This window comes from Grus americana, chromosome 1, assembly GCF_028858705.1.
Source record: "Grus americana isolate bGruAme1 chromosome 1, bGruAme1.mat, whole genome shotgun sequence".
Classification (NCBI taxonomy): domain Eukaryota; kingdom Metazoa; phylum Chordata; class Aves; order Gruiformes; family Gruidae; genus Grus; species Grus americana.
Genome location: NC_072852.1, coordinates 208,745,866 through 208,762,247, shown reverse-complemented (window position 1 = coordinate 208,762,247; position 16,382 = coordinate 208,745,866). Strand labels below are relative to the sequence as shown.

At 39.9% G+C, this 16,382-nt stretch overlaps 1 protein-coding gene across 1 annotated transcript in view; it reads left to right on the top strand.

Moving 5' to 3' along the window:
• FAT3 (FAT atypical cadherin 3) overlaps positions 1 to 16,382 on the top strand; it is a 425,084-nt gene that overhangs the window by 316,596 nt on the left and 92,106 nt on the right. Inside the window, exon 8 of the mRNA XM_054846690.1 lies at positions 8,211 to 8,350. Within this exon, the coding sequence (XP_054702665.1) occupies positions 8,211 to 8,350 (140 nt within the window). The remainder of the gene's footprint in view (positions 1 to 8,210; positions 8,351 to 16,382) is intronic.

The following is a 16,382-nucleotide window of genomic DNA, read 5'->3' as shown; positions in this document are numbered from 1 at the left end:
TTTGCCGGAGACTTAGTGGAAAGGGTGCATCAGCAGTCTTTATTTACAGGGATTGAGCCTGGCTCTCATTTCAGCATGGCTATTTGCGAATGGGTTTAGCCAACAGGAAGGACAAGGACCACAAGAGAAAGGGTCTGTCAGAGTCGTTTTCATCCACCTTTTATTGCCAATTTGTGCAGATGAAAGACAGCAGCAGCAACATTTCCTCTTTGAATTTGTAGCACGGTTTCTGATGTACCAACCACATTAAAATTAAACTCAAAGCTATTATAATATTCTATGGCTCCTGCTGGCCCCTGGGGAGGGACACCATAGGTTTCCTACAGTTTTCCTCCTATTCCCTTGGTTGTTTCAGTATGCTACATGCAATTTATTAGCTAATGTTTACATTCCCTTTCTCTTCCTCACTGACCCTAACTTTCCTCCCAGGAGAAATCCATCTTTATTGATGTTATTGACATTTTTTTCCCATTTGAACCTTTTGCTGGACTCCTCTGCCTTTCGCAGCCTTTTGGTCCTTTCCTGGACAATTTCACAAACTCTCATTAAAATGCTGCCTGTGTTAAGCACTGAGAAGTCCCCGCTCTTCCGCTGCGTTCTTTTACATTATTAGAGTCGCTTGCAATCAAGCAACACCTTATAATAATATTTCATTTTTGCCTACCAAACAGAGATGATAGGGAGAGCATTTTGAAATTTAAGCCTTAAATTTGTCATTTAATGTGACCTTTATGGCTAAGATAGTTCAAATGGTTTAGAAGATTTTTGTTATTTAAACAATTCTAATGGTTTCCCTATAGGCTGTAGCTCCTGATGCTGCAAGATGCTGCATCACTGCAGAGGGTCATGGAGACAGAGCTTCCCTAGACTTAATGAGAAATCGGTAACCCTGACCATCCAGTTCGGTACTGTTACCAGATGAATGCTGTCATTAAATATTGCTGCTGTTATAAATAATAGCACTAGCAACAGCATCCATTTCTACAATAGGAATAGCCAACAGTCGCAGGCACGCAGAAGACATTGTTGTTCCGGGCACTCTACATACAAGGTGCAAAAACAAAACCCACCCCAAGAGGTTTATAGACAGAGTACTGTATATTTAGATTATCTTTGATGCCTTAGTCAGTATCAAAACCACTTTTTCTCCTTGCTCCTCAACATCATCATGTGAAAAAGAAAAAGATGTTGATACTTTTCTTTTGGGAGAACATTGAGGTCTAGTGCTGAAAAGCCCAATGAAAGACATTGGTTATTAGTAGAAGTTAGTTTTTGTGATGAAAAGCTGTATGGGACTGCTGATGCAAGAGGTGGGGTTTTTGCTGCTGTAAAACCTTGACCTGATCCTGCTCCATCTGGTATTTTGTGATTTTGGACCTCCGTGCACAGTTCACAGTAATGTCAACAACAGCCCTGAAGGCTTATGTAGAGGCATGGTTTAATACAGAGTGTGCAGGTTGACCTTTATGTTTATGACCTTTTCAAACTAAATGGGCATTGGAGTTCCAGAGGACCTCTTTTTTAATGCATAACATGCACTTTCTCCCAGCTAAAAAAAAAGAGGGAGGATGAAGTTTGGCTATGTAGTATTCTGTCTGCCTAACTTCAGCATCTAATTTGCAGCTAAATTATATACACTTTAAATAACTGTTTAAGTTCTTGAGTTAATCAGCTCCAAGAGAGGAAGGTGCCTTGCAGGTAGGGAGATCATCTTCCCACGATGGACCAGAGAGGAACAGGATGCTTGCCTGGTTTTTTGTTTGTTTGTTCAATTGGGAATGGTTGCGATGTCACCTGGTTTCTGTTTTCAGACTGCATTCAATGCCATTCTCAGTTCACGGAGATCCCACAATGTGAAAGACATGAATGTAGGTTGTTTCAGTTATGTTAAATTTCTTCAGCCATTTATGAGAAACTATTTTTCAATGGGAACTCCAGAATAAGTCAGAGATCTTTATTTCTCCCAGGTAAATTGAGCCCTCTCTGTCTCTTCCTTTGTGAGTGGTGGGAATGGTGTGATGACTACTTTGACACTGGAGCTAAGCTGCATGGTGCTAGTTTTTGCTTAAGTAGCATGTCGCACAACATCTCTCTGATTCTCCAAACAGGCCTCCTTCTGCCTTTCCTTCTTTCCCCAGTCTATGCCTTTATAAGAGCAGCCAAACTTTAAAAGCACATCAGAACTTTTTATCAAGGGTGCTTAAATGGCAATGATTTTAAGATATATTCATTTTAATTAATTGTCCATTTATTTCACAGTGCTGAAAATTTTTGTTGATGTCAAAAACGTGTAGCTCCCCAGCCTCCTTTGAATTATCTTCTCTGAGAACTAGCTAAAATGCCTTTCTGATTTCTTTTCTGCTTTTTATGCCCTTACCTTCAGCTTCTTAGCAGCAAACCCAAGCCTTTGCCTCTTCTTACAATAGTTTTATCTGAAAATTCAGCCTGCATTATTTTCTTCTTAGCATAATATAGTATATAAAAGAATAAATATTTGCATGTTATGTTACTAATATTTATTACGTTATGATTAACAATAATCTGTAGTTGAATTTGTGTTTCTTGAGCCAGTTACTAAGTTTATTTCATCTTTTTTGAAAACAGAAAAATTGGAAATTTTGACTCTGCTTCTTTTCCTGAAAATCCTAGAGGTACTTCAGACTCACTCTTGAGTTTCAGGGTGAATAGTTTTCTGCATTTTCTTCTTATTCTCTGCTCTGAGCAATGCAAGAATTGTAGAAATTGGCCCAATCTATCATCACTGTCCTTGGTGGTGTTAGTTTACTTTGGGGCAAGACAAGTAAGAATCCTCTCTTCCCTGAAAAAATGTGCTTTAGAGTATTATTCTCTAAATTAGATCATATCCTGTATTTCTCTTCTTCTCCACTCATCCATCATGGCATGGTAGACCATGTGAGACTTGTGCAAAGATCTCAATATATCCTGGCTTTATCAAGTTTGGACGTGGACCATGTGTGCTCTTTGCTATCTACTAGTGAAGGAAGACTCTTGCCAGGTTTTAGCTGTATTTGGTTTGGGGAGGTCCTCCAGAGTTCAGTGTGATCCATCTTTACATCTAAGACTGAACAAGGCTGATTCTCCACAGTCACGAGATATTTCTGAGGTGTATATTCAATCCCACTCTTCTGGATTGTTCCACCGGAAAAGAAGGAGAAAGGCCTTCACATGGGACTCATTTGCCTACAAGTCCTCTGAGTTTGCTGACATGGTTTCTTCTCAAAGGAGAAAATGATTTCTCACAGCAGCATAATCTTGCCTTAAACTGCATATTAGCAGCTGATAGGAACGTAGGGAGGCTCAGCATCTTCCCAAAAAGGAACCTCGTCTAGGAAAAGAACTACAAAACAACTTCATTGCTTGCAGCAAATGCAATAATCAAAATACAAGCAGAATATGTTGGGGAGAAAAAACACAACAAAAACCACAACAACAACAACAAAACAACCACACTGGAATTCAAAAGGGACAGAGTTGCAGAACCCACATTCAGTGGGAATGCCAGATCTGTATCTGTTGTATCTTGCCTTAGGCAAATTCTCCAGCTGACCTCTAGAAACCCCTTTTAACAGTTCAGGAAGTTTTCCTTGGCCTGTCTGTTACACCAAATAAGTGGTAAGCTTTACATCAGAAGATCCTCTACCATTAGTCATGCAAGGTTCACTGCTTTTTTTTTTTTTAACTATCTTTTTTATTAAAAGGAAAATTAATTCTTTCCAAAGCACATGGGACTTTTGTCAGAAGAAAAATATGTTCATAGTGACTATGAAGCCAAGAAACAAGCTAAGAACCAAGGTAACACTCCAGATTCAGCAGGAATACATAACCAAGGCTACTCTACACCAAGAACACAACATATAGTCTGTTGGCTCAGAGGTACCTTGGTTCAATTTCCTGAGATCTCCTTCTTGACCATACTATACCATCTGTTAAATTGAAAATTAGGGCCGTGCTAGAAAGGTTTCACAAAGCTGTAGTGAGGCCCAACTAATAAGATCTTTTGTACCGGGGGCTGTTTCTACAGCCGTCCCGAGTTTGATAACAGCTGGAACTGGCTAAAGTTATAGTGGAAAATCCTATATAAACTATAACATGCTTTCAGATAACATAAAACAATTCCTAGCTGTAGAAATATAATGCTTCCAGGGCTTATGCAAGAGCATTAAGATCAATCTGCAAGAAAGTAAGGGTGGAAATCATCTCACTTAAATTTAGGTGTCCAAAGTGAACACATAACTATCTGTGCTCAGTGTCTTTGGGAATCTTAACAGTCAAACAGAGACAAAAAGCACTTTCTGGATGAATTTACATGATAAGTCTTCTCATCCAAAGATGGCATTGCCTTCGAAATCCCATTCTAAGTGCTTTGGTTTAATCAGAGGGTCTAAGGGAAGTCTGTAATCTGTATTGAAGATGTATCAGCATTACATCTTAGCCTGCAATGGTATTACAAACAACGGCTAATCCACATCTCTCTGAGGTCATTCAGTGTTAAAATGCTTTCTCAGGACAACCTGTCTAGCCATCTTGCCAGTTCAATCATCTTGCCTTCTGTATCGCTGATTTTCCCAAAGTGCCCAAGGAACTCACAATGTATTATCTTCATTTGAAATATTTCTTTCCTAATGCAATTGCAAGCACATTAGAAAAGACAGCTTCTACATATCTTGTATCTGAAAGCAGGTTTTAGTAGACAATAAAAAGGAAAGCGTGTGCCATATGTTGGAAAATGGAATAAGTAATAAAAATTCACATTAATAAAACTGAGCAGCTGAACAAGACTTCATCATCCTTAGCCCCCTTTCATCCTAAGATTGTGATCAAAGAAAATGTTAAATGGCTGATAGTAATGTTGGTAAAACTGGTACTGCAGGAGCTTACAGCACTGCAGATGAGCTCGCTTCAAAAGGGTCGGTAGTCACCCGGCAGCATGCTTTCAAAAACCAGCCTCAAGTACCCCAGAAATGCATGAAGCTGACACCTTCTCAGCTGTCACCTCCTACGGGCTCAGCCCTCCGACCTCAACATGAGCACCTTCAGAAGGAAGTGGTTTCATGTGGAGCTCCCAGAATAGTTCAGCTGCAGGAGTTTTTAAGAGAAGAGTGCTGTTTGTTTTTACACAAGAGTGTTCTCTCTCTCTCCGTGACCCTCCAGCACCCGTCTTCTAAAGATAATTGTGTTGGGTGCTTCATAGTAGGCCTTCGTAGACTTAATATGTCTATGAGAGTCTTAGAGTTTAGCATTTATACCTAATTCATTAATTATTCTTCAGTGTTTAAGTGCAACTTCAGAAGCATTCATCATATAAGGACCTGCTTTGAGGGTATATGAAGGCTGAGGAGCAGTACAAAGCATTTCCAGACTGCCTCTAGTCCTCCAGATGAGAGGCAGGACCCAGTATCTCAGGCGATATTCCCAGAAGTTCAGCCATCTGAGTGGTTCTTCATTTTCAACATCTGACCATGGTCTGTTAAAATGTACCAGACTGAATCAGGAATAAATCAGGATTTCACTCCAAAAGAGATTATAATCACAAATCTCACAGCAGGATGTTCTCTGATCCATCTCTGCCTCCGTGTTTGATGCGGTTTCTGCCTTCTTTAATAGAAAATGAATCAATGTAAAATGAAGTGCATTGCCTGGTTAGTTACAAGCGTAGGCTAGGCTAGGGTGGCTAGCAACCAAGATTTATTTGTTTGTCACTAGACCATTTTGGAAGATGTGAATAACATATTAAAAACTCATATGATGGATTCAGTTCTTATTTTAGGGGAAGAATTCACTCCACATAATGAAAATGGCTTGAAGAAGTCAATGTATTTGCAATACAGCATGTAGTGCCCTGCAAACCCAGCTCTAAGCCAACAGAGGAAGGGCATTGGAAACATTTATGGCTAATCCTTCCACGTTGCTTCTTGGAAGTTTTAAAGGCAGGGTTTCTTTGGAAGTGTGTGCCAGTTGATAGCATATAATTTTTGATTGCTCATTAAGATGGTTATTAAGCATCCTGAAGTACCGGCTTTCATTTTGTTTTCATGGTTATCAGTATGAAACATTCTCTTTGTAAAGTGCCTACTGTCCCAAGGCTAGCTTCATTTCAGCTGAGATTTCCTTGCAAACTCTTTTCTTCAAAGGAGGCTTTTTTTCAGAATCGGTTTTCATGGTACGATTTTTCACAAGTAAATCAATTTAAAACATTAATTGGGAGACGGCATCTTTTTTCTTCCAAACTAACTTTAAAAAAAACCCCAAACACTGAAGATATGATCAATGTCCAAATACCTTGCTACTGCTTAAATGCAAAGGACAATTATGGGGTTTTTTTCTAGTGTCAAATAGTGTTAAACATGTATAGATATCAATTGAGAAAAATTATCAATTTGGGCTTGCACAAGGAAGTTAGGGAATAAGTAGTGTTGCTATCCACCATAAATCACAGCAGGCCCAGTGTCAGTGTTTTCCTGGAAAACCACAACTGCATCTGTTAGGCTCAGAGCTGTATATATGTACATACATATATTCAGCATAGGGAAATCTGATGGCACATCTGAAACGACTACGTTTGGATCATTTCAGTGGGCCGAAGTTCACCAATTCTGCCTTTCCTTTGCACAAGTCACCTGCACTCTTATTCCTCCTTCCCCTTTCTTCTACCCACCCCCGAATGGCCTCGAAGGCAGATACGGGCAGAGCAGTGCTTCTTCTAGCTTACGCGTTCGTTGCAATAGCCTCTTTGTGCAAGAGGTAGAGAGAAGTGAGGGTTTCTTCACATTAAGGAATTCAGGCGCTGCGATTTTGCTGTGAGTCCTAATCTTCGGCTTCTTGGAATGCCAAAACCTTTTTCCTCTCACTAAATGCATGACTTTCTGAGAGTAGTGCTAGCTGGTGAGCAGACCATGCAGATGCAAGACTTGATGGTAGAGCAAGGAAGACTCTCTTTTCTTCTCTGTCCCCAGCCCTAAAATGAGAGCCATTTTGTGATAATACACCAGCCATTCAAATATATATATCTTTATATATATATATTGCACAAGAGCTGAGTCAATGGAATGGACGTTTTTCTGCCTGTGGATCTGATCTCAAGAGATCTGAGCAGCTCTTACACAAGTTTTATAACCAGTGGGGTCTGAAAGCCTTTTCTGCTTTGTAGAACTGGGTTGTCAGAGACTGTAACTAGTGGCATTGCATTGCTGTGTGATGAATATACCTTAAAAGTTCGTTTGTCAGCAGTGTTGTGTTCCACCTCTCCCTGTCCTCAGTCTCCAAAAATTTCAGACTCAACTCATAATAAATTCCACTTTATAGATGAGTGAGTATGAAGCAGCTTAGCAGCAGGGAATGTGTGCTTTACATTTGAACATAATGAGTGGTTCCAATTTGTAAACTATAGCTGTGGCTGAGAAATCCTGTAACCCTTTAATCTCAAATTATTTATGGCTTTTTCTTACTTTCTAATAGATTTTTTTCTTTTTCCTTTTATTTCTTTCACCTGAGATGCAGGAGAGTTTTCCCACTGCTGCATCATTCAGTGTGTGACAGGATAAGGGGATATTAGTTTCAGAACAGTGCTTTGTGAAGTTTTTTTTAATGGAAAGGAATTTGTGATGTGTATCCTGTCAGATCTATTTGAATAATTCCTAAAAGACTAGTAAAATTTGACCTTTGCTGCCAGTAATTATCATTGTCCTTGAAATTAACATAACAAATCTCTATTTGCATTTTTTAAATTGATTATAATTGTAATTTTTAAAGACTCAGTTGATGGTCTTTGCACCCATGAGCATCAGTGAGAATCTCCTGAAAATAAAATTTGCAGAATAAAACCCTCTTAGAATTACTTTTATACAAAAAGATAATTGTGCTTGTTCATTATCCAAACTGCAAGGGCACACATCTTATGGGCTTATAGCCATTTGATGCTTTTTATAGACTCGGCTATGGTTTGCTTAAATATACTGCTAGGTTTTTTTTTTCTTGCAGTGCATTTTAATGATATCTGCTTTCCAGTATACAAACTGTGCTTTGAAATATAAACGAGTTATGAACAAAGAAGTATCAGTAGATGTACTGTGTATGCTAAGGCAAGCCGTTAAGATGGATGCCAATAAACAGATATGCCCACTTCTAGGAACATTTTCAATGGGAATTTTCCAGAGATGGCTAATTTAATTGTATTTTTGTGCAACAATTAGGAGGGAATTACGATAGTTCTTTCGACGCGGAGAAGGGAGTGGGCACTATTGTCATTGCAAAGCCCTTGGATGCAGAGCAGAGGTCAATATATAATATGACTGTGGAGGTCACCGATGGAACAAACATTGCCACGACTCAGGTAGAATATCACATTCCTTTCTTGGCGAGCTTTTCATTTGTTAGTGGAATGTATATGCTATAAAAATTAATAATTTTGCCATTCAAATAAAACCTCATCCTTTGAGACCACCATTAACTAATGGAGGAGATGTTTTTCAGAGCCTTTCCATCTGGTTGTAAAGAATCGGCTGTTGAAGGTTTCAAAGCGTTATTTCTCCTTTTGTCCTCTTCGTGCTCACACGAAAGTAATTCGCCTTTCTCCAGCTGAGGGAGTCCCTATCACAGGCAGCAAAGCTTAGATTTTGACAATTGTATCACCCCGTAATGGTCCAAAATACAATAGTGCTTCTGTGATGCTGGGGAATATTGCTATTGATTGTATTAAATAGAGTTTATACCTCTCATCCTCCCAAGACCCAAATGTGGGACACAGGATCAATTATTCAGAGGCGAAACTTAAAATTCAAAGACTCTCTTCTTTAGTGTCATTGCCTGTGATTACATTGTCTTCCAGGGAACAGCCTCAGTGAACCCTTTAAAACCAGTCTTGCTTATCAGGGTCAGTGCCTTTCAGCAATTAAAAAATCAGGTCAGATAAACATGAAGGGCTGGGATAACACTGGCTTTGACACATCCTTGGTGGAGATGCCCCAACGCAGACCCTGGGTATCTGTTCGGTGGGAACCAGTCTGGAGTCGGGACATGGTCAGGGTCATGGCACAGGGACAGGGACTCTGTGGTCCAGGTGGCATCCGTGAGACTCCAAAGAGCAAAATCCTTTAATACGAGGTGGAGTTGTGGGGTATGGATTAGCTAGAGCCTGAAATCCTCCATCTGAATTACTGCCCAAGTGTAAAGTGTCCCTATAGCCTGGGTATTATTTAACACATAGGGAAAAATATGTACTGGTAGAGGACACCTGTGCGCCTGTGTGCAGCCTGAAATCCCAGATTAAATGTGGTTTATAGAGGAAATGAAAAGATAGGTTTGGGATTTTATTTGCTTCTTTATAATGCAGAAGGAAGGCCTGAATATTTTTTTTATGTTGACATATATATATGCACACCCAGATGCTTCTGTTTTACCTTGTCTTGTTGCTCAAATGGTTCAGATGTAAATCTGCATTCACTGAGTCACACCATCAACTTTCCTAAGAGACTGTTAAATCATTGAGTGCTTTCTCAATCTGAATTCCTGTTTATAACCAGCCCTAAAATCTCTGAGTATCCCTATCTGATAATTTCTCCTGATAATCCACTCCTGATGAGAAAACATCAGTTGATAGTAAGTTAGGTGGTAGGAAATCTGCTATTTTCCCTGTTAGTTTCAGTAATTAATTGCATCTCTGGCAAAAACTTCCCTCATTTTTGACGTGATTGTATCTGGCCTGTATTCCCTGTTATGCCTTTCTCTGCTCGATTAAAGAGCTCTTTAAAAACCCGTATTTTCTCCCCAGGAAGGCACTTACTCAGAATAGTCTAATCACCTCCCAGTCTTCTGGTAGACAAGCGAAGGAGAATGACTGACCTCTTTACGTTCCCTTTCCATAAGGCATTTTCTTCAGCTGTTGAGTAGCTTTTTGTTTTCTGTTGTTTTCTAATCTTGACAACACTCTCAATCCACATTTCAGAAATGTGGTGTTGAATCCCTAACACTGCATTTTTTTTCTTGTGAACATTTCAGCCAGACAAATATTAAAAAGCACAGAGAATTTCAAACATGCTGGATACAAGTAATTTCTCTTCCATAGATATTATGTTTATTGTTTTTACTGCTTTTGATTTAATAAATTGGTCCCTATGACAGTCCTCAAAACCTATTTTGATGAAACCCCTACATTTTTAATTCAAACATATGGTAAAAACATATTTTGGTAAAGCTGTTGCATTCTAAAAGAAGCCTGAGCATTCTTTGTAAGAGTGATGTGACCTATTTAAAAACAGAAGATAGTCATTGAAGATTGCAATAGTATAGCGTTAGATAATCATCAGTGGGTGCAGACCCTCCTTTCCTCCACCGCCTTCTCTCCATGTGGAAAGTGTTTAAGTATTTAATTGTGGCCCAGGCAACATCTAAGAATGTGTTTCTTTTGGTCGTCGCAATAGAGATTTTAAAAGTGATCATTATCTCAAAGCTGCCGGAATTATGGCCTGCCTAATTATCTCTCCCTTTTACAAAACTTTCATACTGTATTTTTGACTGTACTTTGGAGCCTTTGGTGACCTTATTCATCTTTATTTCCTTTTAGAACAATAATAAAGAACCCAAACTGATAGGCTAAGTAAAATATGTCATAGAAAGAGTCAAAAAAAGCATCTGCTGATGGCTCTCAGTGGCCTTGTTCTAAGTTTTGATAAAATAACATTGGAAGCATTTTGCCTCTTGTATGTAGTACCACCTGCATTTTTAACTATAGCTGCAAGAAGATATGGCAGAAGAGGAAGCGGGGGGAAAGCAGAAGTATAAATTCATCCACTTGTATACCAATAAAATAATATAAAGCCCCTCCCAAAGTGCAATGGTTTATTATGAAACAGCTGATCATTGCCGTGCCAAATGGAACAGTCTTGCTTTTTATTCCACCCCACCTGTTTCCCTTTATCTCTTCCTGGCCTTTTGTCTATTACACAGTTGGAGGTGGTAAAATACAGCGTAAAAATGCCAAAGATTTTTGCTTCGGTAACACGATCCCTGGCACGGACTCACATAAGTTTCTTCAGCAATGTTCCTGCACGCCTGAAACTCCGATAAACTGTTTGCTTCCTTCATGCCTCACTGCGCACGTGGTTCACTATCGTGAGAGGAAGGAAATCATTTTGATTTAAAAGTCACATCTGTTGTATTAGCAGTTCGCTGTTGTGAATAGAGGCGAAAAGAACGTAAGGGATATTAAAAAAAAAAATTAAAAACTTCCTTTGTCACTGAAAGCCTGTTTGGTTTGGGCATCATCAGGATTGCAAAAAGGAAACCAGTCTCCGAAGGGAGAAGCAATGTGCCAGGAGCTGTTGAGCCACTGCCACTCGCCGTGCTGCCCATGCAGCTGAGCCCCAGCCATCCCCGCAGCATGGCCGTGGTGGGGCGAAGACGAAGAAATGGTGACTCTCTTGATTTATATGTTTGGAGTGTGGGTATAACGCTTCTGTCACATTGATTAACTCCTAGGAAGGCTAAGTCTCCTGACTTAGCCAGGGAGAGCTTTTGGTTTTTTCCCTTAGCTTAATTCATCGTTGCTCAAGGCCACGCGGCAATTTATTAAAGCTGAAGGCGCACGTTGGCTCTAAATCCCCGCGAAACGCGATTCCTGCAGCTGCCAGGCGAGCTGTTGGCCTTGGGGAGGGGACGGGGCTTCTGCATCCCACGCGCTGGAGAGCGCCGGGACAGCAGCTCCGTGCAGTCACCCTGCTCCCCACCACCGCCTCCCTTGGGCTGCGCAAGGGCCTCTTGCCCTCCTTGAGCAGAGAGAGGAACCTCCCAGCAAGAAATCAGTGCAATGGCACCAAAATGCACACTCCTGCCACAATTTCGACTGACTGTGTAACTTTAGAGGCTCTCTTGGTCATGAGTCAGGTTATCCCAAAGGCTTTTTTTTTACTGAATGACTCAGATCCTTTACATCCAAGCACAGCATAGGAATAGCATTTATTTATTTCTTTGTAGCGCATACTGTTGAGTTTTACTCAAATACCCACAGAAGTACAGTACAGTGGGGAACAATCATCTAAGTGATGACAATTTTTCACTTTTATCGAGAATGTTGTACTAGCAGATAATTATTTTTTTTAAGAACAGCCTCCTAGAGTCATGGTATTGTATGAAAAAGACAGTTTTACTTCTTGCTTATTTTCTTGCCGCCTTCTTTTTCATCATCCTAACTGCTATAAAAAAGATGCTTTAAAGTGTGAAGGCTGATGTTTCCAAGCTAGGAGGCAAAAAGTGCCTCAGTTTCACTTATTGCAAAACCATCTCACTGTTTCCCAGTAGAGTGGACACTCAGAGAGGAACATGCAGCTCCTTCTGAAAAGTTTTTTGTAGATCAATACATGGTTGCTTGTAATACCTTCAGCTGGAGCCAACTGGGCTGGAGAGCAGACAGGAGAAGCTCATCGTCCCTTTCTGTCTCTCCTTGCAGAAGGATGTGGACTTTTATTTATCGTTCTGCTCAGGATTGATGTTTAGCTGCGAGTTTCAGGATACCAAACTTGGTGTCACCTTTCAGAGAACACCTTTTCTTTGTAAGATTGTGTCTTAACAAAGAGGAGCTGATCAATCACCCCGAGTGAGGGTGGTTCTTTAACTGAACAGTGAAAAGCTCTTCTTAGCGGACCGTGGCCAAAATGTAGATAAGACGTTAGAGCCCACCAGAAGAGGTTCTGGGTGGTGGATTCTTCTAGAACGGACAAGAAGACATGGTGTTTCAATTCAAAATTTTCACTTTTGGTCAGTTGAATGTTTCCTCCAAACTAGAACCAACCCGATCCTTGATTTTTTTCTGTCCCATCCAGCAATCTCAGCACTGCCTTGCCTGTGAAACAAAGATCTTTTTCCCCCATTTTAACACAACACAAGGGGCACGCTAAAGTATAAATAACAGGCCACTGAGGTCGGTAGGGAAACTGTTTGCATTTTTAGATTAAGGTTGGGGTTTGGGAGAGAGAAAAACTTGTCAGGAAGTAGCAAATAAAGCTGTGTGGTAACACTATTGAAAGCAATATTAAATCAAAATAGGTTTTCAAAACCCGTACAAAAGCGTAACCTGAGTTTAAGCAATTCAGGCACTTAATAGGTTGTACTACAACACTGTGCCCAGACCAAGCAATTAGCCAAGCAGATTCTTCCAGCTTCAAATGTCTCTAAAGCAGCTCCTGGCATTTATCCAGTTTTCACTCAAATGCATTTGTGCCTAAACCAAAGGTATTTGTGATGGGCAACATTAAAAACAGCTTTGGAGAGACTTCCTGCATTAGGTTTTGTCCTGCTTTGATTTGATTGTATTTCTCCAGGCCTTTCACTTGCCATTTTGAATACAAAGTCTTTGCTAATGGTCTGAGTGTTACTTTGCCTAATTTGTAAGCTTGGAGGCCCATGAATCCTTTATTTAAAACTTGCTTTAACTGTGGGAAATAGGAAGTGAACAGGGAGAAGCAAATCTTTTATAGCGAGGTGCTCGTTCGGACTATAAATTAGGCTCTGCACAATGGAAGCAGAAGGAGGCAAGCCTGCTTTTCTGAAGCCAGCGACGGGTTGGAAAAGATATGAGCTTTCAAGGATAACCAGGCAGAGACTGCTTTGCTGCATGTTTGCTTTATGAGCATGGAAAAAAGACTTGCAGCTAATGTTTGTCTATGAAAAGTGGTTTAGTCAGTAACCTCGCACAGTCCTCAGCAAAGAGGAATCCCTACTTAGCAGCACACAAATAGTGAACATTTCCATTCGTCACCTTTCGGAGACGTCTTGGGAAACTTTCAAAGCCTGTCTTTGATTTTACACAATGGGTATTGTCACAGCTTAACACCCCAGGCACCTCCACAGTAATAAAGGATATTTATGCAACACATCTCATACTTGCCATGTCTTCCGTTTGGAAATAAATATGAAGAAAGTATTAAATTGCACATACACTGAGAGGCTTTGAGTTGCTTCAGTAGGGTAACACTCGATTTGGGGTGAAAGATGTGCGACAGGCTGACTAAAGCTTAAGGCTTCAAGGAGCAGAGTGCTGGCCCTTTTGAAGTCACTGGGAAATTTGCCAGTAGTACCAAGATTTTATGCCTAAGTTTGGCAGCCATTAAATGAATTTGAGTAACTTTCCTCATATTAACGATCCGGTGGCATTCGGCTTACTCAACTTCACATATGTTTGTAGGATCAGGTTTTCTATAAGCCTGGTGTTCATGTCAGTGTAACATTTGTCTGTTATTAAAGGAAAAGATTGCCCCCTCCTTTTGAAGTAACACCTTACTAGAAGTGATTCTGCTGGAGCAGGAAATCTTCTGCATAGGAGGGTGGCATTTTAAGTGACCTAATAAAAGGGGAGATGGCTCAAAAATAAACCTAAAACATCTTCCCCAGCTTTGTCACTGCACTTCTCGTGTGGCTTTGGTAAATCATTTAACCTTGCTGCAGGACAGTGTTTTCCCAACAAAGGATGGGGATAACAATAGTCACTTGGTCCTCAAAAATGTTGTAAGGATTGAAGGACTAATATCTATTTAAATGGCACTTAAGTTCCATTTTATTTTACCTGATTTTGTTTCAAGTAGCTCCCAAGACAGTTAAATTTTTAAGAACATAAAAGAGTTCCATTTTCTCCTTTTCCATAGCTCGTGGGTTTGACAGAGCTCTGTATAATCAGTATTCCCATATATAATCTAACTTTCCTTTGTTGTAAGGAAAATCCACCCCCCTCTAGTAAAGGAGAAACTGTAATGTTAAAATTACAGTTGACTCTCGGGGATTTTGAGGGACAGCTGACAAAAATTAGAAATACTCTTAACTGCTTTAATAGAAGAAATTGTGAATCAATAATGACCTCTTTACTCATTAGCATCTCTAACCCACTGCCTTGCATCTCCAGATGGAAGTGGCTGTTGAAATGCAGAGTATGTAATAAATAATGCGTATTTCAATGTAGATCACTTGACAAATCATTAAAATACTGTCATCTCTGGGGAGGAAGATGCCTGCCACTTAAATAGGCACTTGATCAGTAGACATGAAGTGAAAGAAAAGAAAAAAAAAAGAAAAAAAAAAGAAAAAAGAAGTTATTTTCTGGAAACTGTCAAAGCTATTTTAAGTGCATAGTTCTCTGTAAATTTGATGACCACAGTGAATGAGGACCTCAATTTTTTTATCTTTTCCACTCTCCATACCTCCCACTACCCAAGCACCATCATTGTCCATATCTGTGTGTCAGGGCATTAGCTTATACCTTTTTCAGTGGGAAGAAATGCTGCTTTGTGAATCCACACTATAATTTGCATAGTCTCATGGCTTACCCTTGGTCTCTGATGTTAATCCAGTCCCACCCTGTTTAGTTCATGCAGCCTAGTGAAGGCATAAATCAGAGAGCCGTGGCTTGCACAGTCACGGTGCAAGCTTTGTGGTGGATAAAGCTTTATGCTCGCCTCTGCTTTCCCAATTTGCCAGTGATCCCAAAATGCACTAGATATAATTGGAAGTGAACCCCAGCACGGGGGTGATCACACACCGTGCAAACAAAACAGCATGTCACCGCTGTAGCAGTACCTTTAAGACACATTGGTGTGCATCTGTACGTTTGGGTTTTTTTCTTACAGAATAGGTTGAGCTTGCCCATAGCAATGTTACAAACAAATTCACAGATACAAGCCTGTCCCTCATGTGGCACCTTAGTTGTTCAAGGTAGACCGTGCTGTATTAGCATCAGCAGAATCAAATACTCTTGGTATTTTCAATCTAATCCCTTTGAAAAGTTTTTACTTCTCTGTTAGAATATCTAAAATGATACATGACAAAGTTTTTTGGCCACCAATTAAAAGTAAAATAAATTGTGGTGCTGTCTGTGTTAACAATGCAGCAGTAAAATAATCCACCCGTGATACAGTGGTACCTGGCAAGGACTAAGGGTATCAAAACTACTCAAGAAGATGCCTTTAAGTATTAAAAACTGGTAATCAGATTATCCCCAACTCTTATTACTTCAGTGTCCTTTCCTTACACTAACAAAAGTGGTTCAGCACTGGTTCTGTGTCCCTTTAGAGTAGAGTTGAAGTCTCATTTTTTCTTTGGGCTTTCTTTCATATATTACAACTCATTTCTTCTTCACATATTTTTCAGATGTGGGTTTGGCTTTTTTTTTTTCCTCCGTCAGGTCAGAAACACACCCTGATATCTTGTCTAGCAACAACAAAAATATAAAAAGCTAAGTAATTCTTCATCATTATTATAGGCCCAGCAATGTATATTTCCCCCCAATTTTATTGCTATCTGCCCAAGACTGAAGCATAACTTAACACAGGCTTTGCCCTGCTTCACTCTGGCGTACCATAATCTGGTGAAAATTAAATCGTGTG